The sequence below is a fragment of the Thamnophis elegans genome, chromosome 3, assembly GCF_009769535.1.
Source record: "Thamnophis elegans isolate rThaEle1 chromosome 3, rThaEle1.pri, whole genome shotgun sequence".
In the NCBI taxonomy this organism is placed as follows: Eukaryota; Metazoa; Chordata; class Lepidosauria; order Squamata; family Colubridae; genus Thamnophis; species Thamnophis elegans.
The window spans coordinates 45,741,523-45,756,519 of record NC_045543.1 but is presented as its reverse complement, the minus strand read 5'-3'; the positions used below and the strand labels follow the sequence as shown (position 1 = coordinate 45,756,519).

The following is a 14,997-nucleotide window of genomic DNA, read 5'->3' as shown; positions in this document are numbered from 1 at the left end:
ATGCAATGTGCCTGGTTGAATTGTTTATTCAGAACATATCAAGCCACTTTACGTATCCTATTTTTCGGACTATAAGATGCACTGGTGTATAAGATGCACCACGATTTTGAAGAGGTAAGTAAGAAAAAAAAAGTTTTTTCTTCCCTGGCCCCCAGGAGCACTCTGCAGGCTTCAGCAGGGCTGGGATAAGGCAAAAACGCCCCTGTTTTTCACCAAAACGGGGACATTTTTCCCTTCCCCCAGCCCTGCTGAAGCCTGCAAAGTGCTTCTGGGGGGGTGGGGGAAGGCAAAACCTCCCCCTTTTGTGAAAAACGGCCCATTTTTCACCCATTTTTCACAAAAATGGGATGCAGGGCAGGGTTTCAGGAGGCCAAAAATGGCTGTATTCAGTGGGGGGGGGGAAGATGCATCTTATACTCCAAAAAAAATATAGTCTTACGCTTTTAACTCATATCTCAGGAAATTCATGGAAGTACAGAACACCTTAAAGCCACAAAAGCAAAAATGGCAGCAATGGAAATCAAGGACACAATGAGCAGAGCTTATTTTAAGAACCCACAGGCTTCTGAGTGTGATTATAAGATCTAATAAAAATATTAGAATGGATGTTTAGACTGGATTATAACTGTGAGGCCATGCAATAATTTCTGCTACCATCTTTTCTGCTGCTACCATCTGTATTATGGAATGTTTAATATCAAAAAAGAATAAAGTCATATAAATGTTGCCTGTTTATTCAGGGCATTGTTGAAAGAATGCAGAAGGTGAACATTTTGGAGGAGGAGAGGGGAGGAGATGGGAAAAGGGAGGGGAGGGGAGGAGAGAATTTGCCATGTATGATCAGACCACAAGGAATTTGCCTTCAGTGCATAAGCTCACAGTCTATAATAGGTCATAGATCAACAACAATAATTTATAATAGGTCATAGATCATAAATCATAAAGATTAATCATAAGTTACAAACAACAATTGATAAATCATAATAAAACAATAGGAGAAGATAGTAGGAAAGATGAGAAGATGAGAAAAGATGAGAAATGAGACAGTGCTGTGGAAATTAAATATTCAGCAGAGTGGCACAGTGGGGTGAGGGAGAGGATACAACTATCTTTAAATCGGGTTGTATAGTGGTGTCCTGAGGGAAAAAGTTGAAATAGATTATGTCCAGGTTGGGAGGGGTCTAATATTTTTTCAGCCCTGTTTCTGGTTTGTGCAGTATACAGATCCTCAATGGAAGACAGGTTGATGGTGATTGTTTTTTCTGCAGTCCTAACGATCCATTGAAATCTGTACCTGTGCTGTTTGGTTGCTGTGCCAAACCGGACAATTACTGAGGTACAAATGGCAGTCTCAATAATTCTCCTGTGGAACTCTATCAACAGATCCCTAGGCATCAGAGCTTTCTAAGTTGACGCAGGAAGAACATTCTTTGTTGTACCTTTTTAATGATGGTTCTAATGTTAGGTGTCCATTTCAAGTCCTTGGAGATAATAGAAACTAGAAACTTGAAGGTCTATACTATTGATACCATGTTGCCTAATATTGTATGAGATGGTTGAATAGGAGAGCTTCTTCTAAAAACTAATACCTGTATCATCTCTACAGTTTGTTACAGCTGCATCACAGGGCCAGTTAATTTACCCCTTGTCTGTATGCAGACTCATCAGTCTCAAATGAGACCAATGACTTGTAGATGATAGAGCCACTGGTCTAACTTCCTGGGCGGGATCTTGCTGATGGCGGCAGCTTAATAGAGCTGCCCCGGGTTTCTGGTTGCGTTATCTGCCTAGACATCTGGCAGGTACCTCATTCTTCAGGCAAAGAAGATGGGGAGAGAAGATCCAGCTGGCAAGAGCTTTTCCTTTGAAGTTTGCAGCTTTTTTGGCTGCGAAGAGAAGGGGGGCCAGCCGAGGCTGAATCATTATCTCCGTGCCGGAAATTCCTAGCCGTCTTCTTCACGGCTCAAAGTAAGATATCTCCACTTAGGACAATATTTGAACTATTTATCTGAATTTAATACAAGCAGAGTCCGTATCTGAGAACCTTATCTGTTTTTTTTTTAATCCTAGCTTCATTTTTTACAAGAGCTTCCTTCGTGTACTTAGCTTCTTCTTTTTTTCTTAAAAGAAATTGGCTCCTAAAATGGTGATTGTGCGTTCTTCGTAACAATGCCACATTCCTAATTCTTCTGCAAAAGCAGTGATAAAAGTTCAAAGGGAGGAACAGCCAGCCAGCAGTTTCTCATTAATTAGTTTCACTTCTCTGAAGAGTTTACAAGACTTTCTTCTTATCAACTTTGTTAATATATATTTCTGATACAGAGAAGTCAAAAATGGACTGAATATGCCGAGCTGCTTCGTTACAATGCTTTTTCTTCTTTTTCTTTTTTTTGAAATCCTTTGAAAAATCCTAAAGAGCTAACAAAGGGGGGACTTAATACCCTTTTTTCTTTTTCATAAGCTGCACAGCGAGCCAGTAGAGCTTGATTAATTGCCCATAGATAAGACTTATAATGGCATCAAAATTAATTCCTGGGAGGAAACTTCCTCCTAGAAGCACATCCTCGATACCTGGCACAAAGTTGCCCCCTACTGGAGATGTGCTAAGGAAAGAACTTTTTTTGGAAACCTTCAAAGAATTCAGAGAGGAGATAAAGGAGATAAAGGACAAATTAAAAGAGTTTAAGGTGGACTTATATGATAAATTTGATACTAGGATTGCCAAAATAAATGATGATATGCTGGGACTGGTAACCGTACTGACAGAACATGTTTCTAGAATTGAAGATAACATAGAGGTTCTTAATGAAGCTAATACCAACTTGACATCCAAAACTGAGGTGGTGCAACAAAAAGTTGAAAACGCTGAAAAACAGATTATTATGATACAGTACAGGCAGATGGAGTTCACATTAAGAGTCAGGGGGTTGCATAAGGATAAACAGGAGAACTTGAAACAGATTTTTTCAGAGGCTTTTGACCGTCTGGTGGGACGACCGGGGTCCAACTTTGACTTGCAGATCGATAAAATTTATCACGTTAATTCTTGGGCGGCAAAACAAAAGCAACTCCCCTGAGATGTAGTTATATACTTCGCCACAAGAGAGTTCAGAAACATGATACTACAAGAGTCCTATAACACCAGGCTTCAAATCGGCGGCCAGGATTTGATTGTCTTGAAAGAAATACCACCTCAAATGCTAAGAGCCAGGAGAGATTATGCTTTTCTAGTGGAAGAACTCAGAAACCATCAGATACAGTATAGATGGGATGTGCCATTTGGTATTATAATTACATTTGACAAGCAAAGATATCATCTCAACTCTGTATGGAAAGCTCAAGATTTCTATCACAATATTTTGAAGGTGGGACACCCTGCTCCATCTGGATCTGGAGAAAGACCACAAGAAGGACAAGATAGATGGCAAACTACACAACTACCAGACAAGATGCACCATCTCCCCCTCCCGGAAGGGCAAGCTGCCATGGAACAAAAACCTAGCCGTATGACTACCAGACGAATGGAAAAACAAGCTACAATGCAACAACCTCAACAATCACCGGCCATTGATCAAAGAGTTAGAGCAACAAGCTCAGAAGCCATGGGAGGAGCTAGGCCAAAGGTTAAACAAGCCATGCAGGAGGCTCTAAAAAAGCTTCAGCCAACCAAAGATGACAACTAAGATTTTGACATGGAATGTCAATGGACTGAACTCTCCACAGAAGAGAAAGAAAATATTTCACTATCTTAAACAGTTCAAGAATGATATAATTTGTCTGCAAGAAACTCATATCAAATCAACCAATCAAAAATATTTGTTTAACCCCAAACTAAAGTTAGGGAAAGCGCCAGGCACAGATGGCTTGACAGCGGTTTACTATAAAAATTTACAGTTAGAAATGGTAGAACCTCTTAGAGAACTATTTAATAAAATCCAAACGGAAGGTAAAGTGCCCCCATCTTGGAAGACAGCTTTTATATCTTTGATACCCAAAGAAGATCAAGATCAAGATTACAGACCTATCTCATTACTTAATGTAGATTATAAAATTTTTACTAAAATACTAGCAAATAGGTTAATGGTGGTTATGCAACAATTGATACATACCAACCAAACAGGTTTTATACAGGGGAGACAGATGAAGAGTAATGTCAGACTAATTATTATTATTTTTATTTTTAAAAAAATTAATTTTTAATTTAAAACAAGTACAACATCTTTCTTTACATGCTATAGAAAGTGTGTCAGTCAGTCACAAATAAACTTTCGTGCATCCCCTCCACAGTCAACAAACATAACTCATGTTAACTCGAGCATTTTAACTCAAATATTCATACATATCACCATCATCATATATCCATTTTCATTTGACTGTAATTATTATTTTAAAATATTAATAAAAATAATAATCTTAAACAATACATGCCCACACCAGTGGGAAAAGAAAAAATAAAAAAAAGACAAAAAGAACAAAAGACAAGGCAGGGAAGAAAAAACAAAACAAAAAACAAAAACAAAAACAAAAAAAGAACACAGGTATATATTATATATATATATAAAGTATATCAGCTGGTTACAACATGTTTTGGTGCATCTCTTCCATTAATTCATATTAATTCAAATATCTTAACTCAAATGTTTACCATATTAACATCATTATACCTCCACTTTTAGTTGACTACAGTTATTTGAACATCCTTCATCCTTAACTATGCCAAAGAATTAATCCATAACACCTGCTGACATTTCATTTACTTGTTTGTAAAATCCTCTATTAACATCAAATCCTCATATCCTATTTTAGCTGAACATCCATAATATTTAATGCCAAAAATTCCATCTTCCATGCAGTATAGTTTATTATCATTCTCCCTTCTTTATGTAGTTATATCATATATCATAACATTTCGCCATATTAATTAACATTTAACTGTATATATTTTATTTTATTTTTTAATAGTGATAATTATTGTGATTAATAACCTTTGTATATAATCCAAAAATATTTCCAACCTTCCTTTCTCATATCCAATTATTATTTATCATATCAACTCCACATTATATACATTACTATCAATATCAATTATTATTCAGTTATATCTATTACAAATAAGAGTAATTAGATTTAGCTAATTTTCAATTGTATTCTTCAATCTATCAGCCTATGTCTCTCCAATAGCAAAACTTCCTTAGTCCTATTGCCATTCTTAAAACAAGTTCCCCAAACGTTTTTATAAGCAAGTCCAAACAGAAATATCTTCGCACCTTTTTGCTTAGGGTGCCTCTGGTGTAATAACGTTGTCCTTGGCTTGTTCCACTCAATTTGTCTTTGATTTTCAAGGGTGGTATCGAAAATTCTGCAAATAATGTTTCATAAAGTATAGATTCTTTAATGCTTCTCATTCCTCCTGCGATCTGTCTTTTGAGATAAATCTTCTGTATGACTGCCCCTCTTTCAAGCGTTACATCTCTTTCTCTTTCTGCCTCCGAAGTAGACCAGACGCCCGACGTGTCAGTAAGTTGAGAGACTTCCTTTCTGACATTCTTCATTTGAATTCCAAGAGCACTCAAACATTCAACGTTCTCACTCTTTCCTTCATATTTTAATGTTAAAAACAACAGATAGTCCAGTTTTTTTTTCAGATTTTTCATATGTGTCAAACAACTTTTGAAAAGCGGAAAAAATCATTTGAAACGAATCACTTGAAGCAAGTATAGATGCCATGATGTGACGCAGAAGATATTTGCAAGTAAGGACATGCTGGGAGCTATGCAATCTTATCTGATCTTAGACCAACACAGCCAAGCAGTAAAAGTGTCAAGTTATAAGAAGCCAAATTATAGCAAATTGGTTTACAGCCCACTTAAGGAGAGCCTGAGGGAGTGTTGAAGTAAAGTAAACTTTCCTTTATCCACGTAAACAGCATTCAAAACATTTAAGAAATAGGGTAACTACCAGCCATAAATCCATTAAAAAAAAACAATTCGCCACTAGATTCTTCTGTTCTTTGGTTTCAATTAGCTTAGATTTTAATGCGGACCATCTCTCTTTGAGTAATAAAATCAGCTTACCAGTTGAAATCACTTCTACCATTCTTAGGGGCTACCTGCAGTTTCGGTTAGCATACAGCTAATCCAGAAAGGGTTGGCAAAAGGGGTTGAATTCCGAGCCCCCCTGAGACCTGCGAACGTCTCTGAGGTCACTGGATCTCCCCAAACCTTCACTGTCTCTTCAGGACAGCTAGGATCGAAAACGATCCATCCAATTCCTCCGGAATAGGGGAATTTCAGGAATGGCCTGAAACTCCGTCTTCTCACTGCTAAGCCCCGCCTTCTTCCGATCAGTAATGTCAGACTAATTATTAATGCATTAGAATATTTGGGAAAGAATAACCAAATTCCTGCTGCGTTCATATTTCTGGATGCTGAGAAGGCCTTTGATCGAGTTAACTGGCAATTTCTGTTGAAGATATTGCAAAAAATGCAGATAGGAGATAGCTTTTTACGGTCAATTAAAGCAATATACCAACAGCAAACAGCCCAAATCATAGTCAACGGAAGTTTAACAGATCCTTTTCAAATCGGAAAAGGTACAAGACAGGGCTGTCCTTTGTCCCCACTATTGTTCATTATAACTTTGGAAGTATTGTTGAATAAAATACGGGGCTTGGATGGTCTAAAAGGGATCAAGATTAGGCAGCAAGAATACAGAGTTTGCGCTTTTGCGGATGATTGGGTCATAATATTGGAACAACCGCAGGAATCTAGTATGGTTTTAATGAATACGATTAATCAATATGGTCAAGTGTCTGGTTTTAAAATAAATTTAGGAAAAACAAAAATATTAGCTATTAATATGAATACTAAACAAAAGGAAGAACTAGGAGGGATGCTAGGATGTGAGGTAGTCAAAAAAATCAAATATCTTTGGGTTAATATTTTAGCCTCAAATGGGAAATTATATAAGCACAATTATGAACCACTATGGCGGAGTATACAGATAGAGATGAAAAAATGGGAGAAATTGTACTTATCTTTGTTGGGTAGGATAGCGGCAGTGAAAATGAACATCTTACCAAAAATTTTATTTCTTTTTCAAATGTTACCTATACTTTAAAAAGATGCACATCTTTTAGAATGGCAGAAGGGTATCAACAAATTTGTATGGGCCGGAAAGAAGTCGAGGGTAAAGATGAAAATAATGCAAGATGTATGCGAGAGAGGAGGCTTGAAATTACCTAACCTAAAATTATACTATGATGCAGTGGCGCTATCCGCAATTAGCGATTGGACCCATTTAACCAACGATAGAATACTGAATATCGAGGGACACGATCTGGTATATGGTTGGCATGCTTACTTGTTATTCAACAAAAAATTGGATAAGAATTTTAAAAGTCATATCTTAAGAAATGCTTTACTGCGGGTTTGGAAAAAATATCAATATAAACTAAATGACAAGTTACCCATGTGGGCAATTCCTAGACATGCAATTGAAAATATGAATATAGCACAAAAACAGGATAGAACCACCTACAGACAACTTCTTACTTTGGAAAGGGGGGTGCTACAACTAAAATCGTTAGAGGTATTGAAAAGAGAGAAGGTAGTTCAAACATGGTTCCAGTATGGCCAATTACAGGCCAGGTGGAAAATAGACCAAAAAACTGGTTTTATCCAAGTTGAAGATAATTTGTTTAAACAAATAAGAGATCAAAGTTTAATGCATATAAAGAGGATATATAATGTACTAATACAGATGGATTCGGAAACAGAATTAGTTAAAGATTGTATGATAAAGTGGGCTCAAAATATTGAAGAACCAATAATGTTGGACATATGGGAAAGAATATGGGTAAGAAATGTAAAATTCACACAAGCACAAAACCTGAGAGAAAATTTTTATAAGATGTTTTATAGATGGCACTTAGATCCTAGAAAGCTGGCTTCTATGTATCCGAATGTACAGCCTAAATGTTGGAGATGTGGTTCTCTCGATGCTACATATTTTCATATATGGTGGACTTGTCAAAAGATTAAGGCATTTTGGATAAAAATGTGGTGGATTATGCAAAATATCTTTAAAAGAAGGATAAAGTTTACTCCTCAGTTATTTTTACTAGGTATATGTACTGACTTTATAGCGGTAGAGACTAATTTGGTTCTGCACCTAATAACGGCAGCAAGACTGTTGGTGGCGCAATACTGGAAGAAGGAAGACTTGCCTACAACTCAAGAATGGACATTGAAAGTCACAAACCTAGCCGAGATGGCGAAAATATCGGCATATCTTAAAGACCATTCAAATGAGAGATATAAACGGGACTGGAAAAAATGGATTGACTATATACAAAACAAATATGGGACTAAGAAATTACAGATAGCCTATGCTTAAGATTAGGAATAATCTAAACTGCTCAAAGTTAGTGTAACAGGAAGAAGCTGAGTTCAATGCAGAGATGTTATTAACTTCTTTTTTTATTTCCTTTGTCTCAATATATTTTAGACTGTGTTTGTTAAAAATCTATACCGTTTACGGGCTCTGGGAAGTCGGGGGGAAGGGAGGTGGGGTGTTAGGGGGAGGGGGAGGGGATATATGGTATGTGCTAGATTTTAAAGTTACGTGACGGCACTTGTATACTGTTGCTCTTTAATTCCACTGTAAAAATAGGACAAGCTGAATATATTAATAGATTGTAGAAATACACCGAAGGGAGGAGTAGAGGGATAGAAGAAAGAGGGGTAGCAAGGGTGGGAGAGAGGACTGGAGGGAGGGGGAGAAGGAAGGGAGTGTATTGGGAGAGAGGAGTGGTAGAGGGGGAGGGGAAGTAGGGTAGAGGGGAATGATGGAGGGAAGAAGGAAAGTTGGAGTGGGGCGAAAGAAAGGGTGTATGGAGGGTCGAAGAGGTACATTGGGTTTCTATTTTGGGGGGTATTGTTGACAAGAGGAATGGCTGTGTTTATTGTTTAATGTTATATGGCCCCGGTTATGCACAGTATATATGTGACTGTACGAAAAAGAAATGGAAAATAAAAACACATTTACAATAGACAGAGCCACCGGTCTGTGGTCAACCTCCAGAATTTTCCAGCCCACATGAGAAACACTATAAGGCTGATTCCAGGGGGAGGAGCCTGTCGCCGAGGAGGGCTCAACCGAGCTCCTCTCAGAGATCTGGTCTGTATATCTAAATAAGATCATAGATATCACCCCTTTTTGGCATAAAGGGGCAGGGAGTAGCTCTGTGTGCTAGGGTCTATTCGTAATTCACAGCCTTTCTCCTTTTTTTTGGCTGTGGACAGAGATTAGATCCAGCGTGAGCGGAGCCTTTATCTCCAGCCAGTTCTTCTCAGCTGCCTTTTTTTTGCAGCCCTAGACAGGCGACCCCCCCCCCCCAGGACAAAGCAAAGTTGTTTGAAGCTAAGATTAATACGGGCGGGTCCCACCCCTGTGAGATTTATGCTTTTATTACTATCGTAAATACCAGCACCATTTGTCTTAGAGGCTTCTTTGTTTAAACGGACTTCAAAATGGCGATTTCTCTCCGTTGGTGACTGATAGGGGATGTACGTAGCCGGTTTTACCTTCCTGCAGACCGCTCCTTAACAAAATAATTTTTGTTTTGTTTTTTGGGAAACAGAGGGGAGCGAAAGCACTGTTTATTTGTTTATTTATAATGGCACCCAGGTCAAAATCGAAGCGTCTCTCTACAAATGTGCCTAAAGAATCTGTGAATGAGCTTAAAGAATTTACACTGGCATCGCAGCCCTTGTCTCCTACGCCCTCTACTGGAGAATTCTTAACACAGGAATTTTTTTTTCAAATGTTTAATGATTTTAAACAAGAAATTAAGGAATTTGTATTGGAGCTATATGGTGATTTAAAGTCTAAAATTGACCAAATGAAGGTGAATACGTTTGCAGCCGTGTCTGCCCTGTCAGATTATACCGCTGAAATAGAGAATAAATTGGAAAGTTTGGAAGAGGCTAATTCTAATTTGACTACTAATATTCAAATATTACAACAAAAAATTAGAGACACTCAAGAACAGCTCGTTATGATAAACTTTAATAAGAAGGCATTCGCAATAAGAGTCACAGGATTCCGCGAAAAGGAGCGAGAGAATCTGAAACAGACCTTTGTTGAAGCCCTCAGCCATGCGGTGGGAAGCCCGGGACTTAACTTTGATTGGCAGATTCGGAAAATCTATTACCAGAATTCGTTGGTAGCGGAATAGCGACAGCTCCCGAGGGACATAATTATATATTTCTCCACAAAAGAATCCAGAAACGTGATCATGCAAAAATTTTACAATAATAATTTGAGAGTCGATGGCCAGGACTTGATTGTCTTCAAAGAAATACCTTTCCAGATGTTAAAGGCAAGAAGGGACTATACCTTTTTAACTAAAGAGCTTAGAAATCATCAGATTCAATATAAATGGGAGGCCCCAGCCGGCATTACGGTCACATTTGAGAATCAAAGACTTCGTCTCAATTCTGTTTCGGAGGCTCGAGATTTCTATTACAAGACTTTGAAGGCGGGACTTCCTGATTCACTTGGAAAAGAAGAGAGACAAGCCGAAGGAGAAGGCAAGCAACATACCACATGGCTGCAAGATGGAGGGGGTAGCTCTCCCTCCCTCGGAGAAGCAGAAAAGCGGAGTTTGAGGATTTAGACATTCTAAACTATTCACTAAAGTTGTGGATTGAATGGGGGTTTGTGACCTCTCTCCGGCAGAAAAAGCGGAATTTATTGGTGGGGTGATATTGAATGTATATATGTAAAATGCATGCAGAATGATTTACGCTGTTTAAATCTTGTTAGAAGGGAAAGTTTGAAGAGATTATTTTAAAATAGAAGGTAAACTGATTCTTGCTGAAACTATTATTTGAATATGTGGAATGATCTATGCTATTTAATTTTTATTAGAAGGGAAAGCTTGGTGAAATTATTTTGAGCTAGAATTTAAACTAATGTTTGCATAAATTTGATAGTGGCAAATATTTGAGAAGCAAGGGATGAGGGTAAAATGCATGCGGAATGATTTACGTATATTGGTGGGGTGATACTGAATGTATATACTGAATGATTTACGTTGTTTAAATCCTATTAGAAGGGAAAGCTGGTCGGGATCATTTCAAGATAGAATGCAAACTGATTTTTGTGTAAAGTAATACTTGATCCACGCTGCTTAAATTTTACTAAGAAGGGAAAGTTTGGTCAGATTATTTTGAATTATTGTTTGAAATTAAGGTTAAGAAAGGGAAAGTTTGATTATTCTTCTGTAAAGTAATATTTGAATATGTGGAATGATCCACGCTGCTTAAATTTTACTAGAAGGGATTATTTTTGAGTTAGATTGTATATTGATGTCTATACAAATTTGGATAAATGTTTATCTGAATACAAGGTTAAGGAAGAGGAATGGGAGAGTCGGGGTAAATAACAAAGAAGCAAGAGACGAGAATAAAATATAGATAGAATGACTTACACTATTTAAGCATATATAAAGATGGGGGGCTGAGCTTAACACAAAGAGTTTCTTTTTTTTCTTTTTCTTTTTTCTTTGTTCTTTTCCCTTTTTTTCTGGGTTTTTTTTTTCCTTTAATATATTACTTTTATTTTTAATCCATACGAACATAAGATACTTTAGATAGAAGGCAGTGCCAGGTGTGGGCCCTGGGAAGTCGGGAGGAGTAGGGATGGGGATTTATGGGGGGTGGGTGGGTGGGTGTTAACAGGGTCTCAATAAGAACAAGAATGCACTTATATACGGTTGTTCTTTTTTTTTCTTTTTTTTCTCTTTTCTTTCTTTATATTTTTTTTTCCTTGGTTTATTTTACTTTTTATCAGATTATAATAAACAACACTTGAATAAAGGAATACACCAAGGAGGGAGGTAGAGGGAAAGAGGAGGGAGGAGTAAGGAAGGAGTAAGGGGAATGCAAGGAGGGCATGTTGGGAGTAAGGGGAGAAGGAAGGTTTGAGGGGAAAGGGAAGTAGGAGGGGAGCGTTAGAGGGAGGAAAGGAAAGTTGGAGGGGGTAGATGGGGTGTATGGAGGATGGAAGTGTCAGGTGGGGTTGTGAATGATGAGTTGTGTTTTCTTTTTTATTTTTTTTTATTTTTTTTTATATATTTTTTTTCTTATAGCAAATACCCTGTATATAAGTGATTGTAAAATGGAATGTGAAAATGAATAAAATATATTTTTAAAGAGAAACACTATAAGGCTCAGAAAACTGTCAAGAATTGGGGAGTATGGTTAAATCTTAGAAGACATGAGATTACCTGACTATGGAAATCAGTTATTAAGTCTTCCAAAAATGTGGAAATTTTTGACCCAATTTGATATGTTACCATTTTTATGCTTCCAATGCTGGTTTTAGGCAGGGCAATTTTTAGTTATTTTCATTTTATTTTACTGTGATTGTAGATCATCACAACTGTACTTCTCTAGGCAGTTAATAAACCTAAATAAATCCAGAAAACCATAATAACATTCATTAAAAACAGTGAAACTAGCAGATAGCAGGTGACGCATCATCTCCATTTCCAAAGACTTGTAGAAGGAACCATCTTTTAACTAATTTAAATGGCCAAAATAGTAAAAAAGGGATATGATTGCCAGACATGTTCTTGTTTATTACATCAGTGAGTCTGGTTTAATATTCAGCTTATTTCACAATTCTTTTTCTAGATTTGTCTTTGGTATTCAATTGCATTTAAAGAACTTTCATCTCATTGGAGTTCAATCAAATAATCTAAATAAAGTTATTAAAAGAGAGGACTTCAGTGCTGCTATAAATACTCACATTTTGGTTCTGTACAGATGAATTTCTCACTGCTCTCACAAAAATACAAAGGAAACGTCCTAGCAGAAGGAACAGGAACAGCACGGATGGCCACATCAGAATTGGGTCACTGTACGTTCCAAAATGCTATGCATGGAAAGCAAAATTACCCACAAAGTTGCAGATGAGCCACTCTTCTTCCTTCCCTGTGTACATTCAACTTAAGTTATGCAGTAAATTAATTGTAGTGAATGCTGAAGCTTGTCTTGAGGTTCATACCAGAAATCTTGGGTCTTTAGAGGAAAGACTTTATTCAGTCGCAAAGACCAAGTTTGTTCTAATCTTGTGGTCTAATGGGAAAGATCTTGCCAGTCAGCATATAATAGCAAGATGATGGACTACTGGTCTGTCTTCATGTAAACTCAACTATGGAGAACAAATTTACATGCTGGAAGAGTATATTGCAGCTTTGTCAAATCTGGAATCCTCAAGATTTGTTAGATTAAAAACTCCCATATCTTTCAGCCAGCATAAGTGAAGACATGTTATTGGTAGACATGGGAAATTGCAATCCGACTCATGTAGATCCAAGATTGGATCCAGGGAAGGCAAGGATAGGTACATGCACAACTGTACACATTTCAGAGACATTGCTCACTAATACTTCACTAATAGCCAATGGTTGTTTGGTATCAGGAATTCAGTCAGCATTTATGACCTCATTCATTCAGTGAGTCCAGTCAAAAACTCACCTGTAGGGAGAGATTTCATGACTTTCCATGACTTCTTCAATGTTATTGCCTCCCTCAGTATACTGAACCCATGTACTTTTTGTTTGAGCACTTGCTCCTTATGCATAAAGGCTTATGGTGCTGGGGGACTTCAACCTGCCTACGCTTGGTGAACGCTCTGATGGGGCGCAGGAGTTCATAGCTTCCATGACAGCCATGGACTTGACCCAAGTAATCCGGGGTTCGACTCACTCAGCGGGTCACACACTTGACCTCGTATTCCTTTCGGAGCAGTGGAGGCATGATCTAGAGTTGAGGAGTATTAAGGTCTTGCCCTTGTCATGGTCTGATCACTTCCTATTGAGGCTTGACTTTCGGAAGCCAATCCCCCACTGTAGGGAGGAGGAACCGACTGAATCCATGTACTTTTTGTTTCAGCACTTGCTCCTTATTCATAAAAAGCACAATAGATTTTCTATAGGCCTAACCTTAGCTCACACCACTTTTTTTTTTGTGCATGGTGCTCAGGGTTTTTTTTTTCCAGCAGCAAACCAGTAATCTGCTAAACTTACATTAGATTGATGGACTGAACATCTTAAGTCAGGGGTGTCAAACTCAAGGCCTGTGGACCAGATACAGCCCATGGGGTGCTTAGATTTGGCTAGAGGGCCTGCCTTGGAAATAGTGAAAAACTGGCCCTCGGTGCCTCTGACAGCGAAAACAAGGCTCAGAAAGACCACACATGGTTCACCCAGGCTCCATTTTCAACTGCAACAGCCTCCTGGAGCCCTCTGCCAGTGAAAACTAAGCCCCGTTGAAAACGGAGCCTCAATGAATGACCTCGAGCTGGCCACACTCCATCCCCCAGCCCTTCCCAAGGTCAAACACTACTCAGATGTAGTCCTAAATGAAATTGAGTTTGGCATCCCTGCCTTAAGTGAACCTCCAATTGCCATAATAAAACAGTAATAATTGTCAAAAATAAATACATACAGCTTCATCACCGGGGCAGTCTAAAATGTCGAAGATCGTGGCAACTGCCCTGTAAAATACAAGGAGTTATTAGTTTCATAACTTGGCAGCCAAAGTTATAGAATAGATACATATGGTACATATTTTTACTACTTGTTAAACTAAATCTCTGATGCACCATAGTCAAATCAGATCCAACCTCAACATAGCAATAGCAATAGCAATAGCAGTAGACTTATATACCGCTTCATAGGCCTTTCAGGCCTCTCTAAGCGGTTTACAGAGAGTCAGCATATTGCCCCCAACAATCTGGGTCCTCATTTTACCCACCTCGGAAGGATGGAAGGCTGAGTCAACCCTGAGCCGGTGAGATTTGAACCGCTGACCTGCTGATCTAGCAGTAGCCTGCAGTGCTGCATTTAACCACTGCACCACCTTGGCTCTATCCATCATACATCACTTTCATACTGTTTCTTTGATTTCTATATTATTGGTG

The 14,997-nt window shown here is 38.1% G+C and overlaps 1 protein-coding gene across 2 annotated transcripts in view; it reads right to left on the bottom strand.

Moving 5' to 3' along the window:
- Positions 1-14,997, bottom strand: part of LOC116505645 (stimulated by retinoic acid gene 6 protein-like) — a 64,508-nt gene that overhangs the window by 22,718 nt on the left and 26,793 nt on the right. For both annotated transcript variants that reach the window (XM_032212990.1, XM_032212993.1), the window contains 2 exons: positions 14,523-14,571; positions 12,820-12,945 (listed from right to left, as the gene is read on the bottom strand). In XM_032212990.1, coding sequence (XP_032068881.1) covers positions 12,820-12,945; positions 14,523-14,571 — 175 coding nt within the window. The remainder of the gene's footprint in view (positions 1-12,819; positions 12,946-14,522; positions 14,572-14,997) is intronic.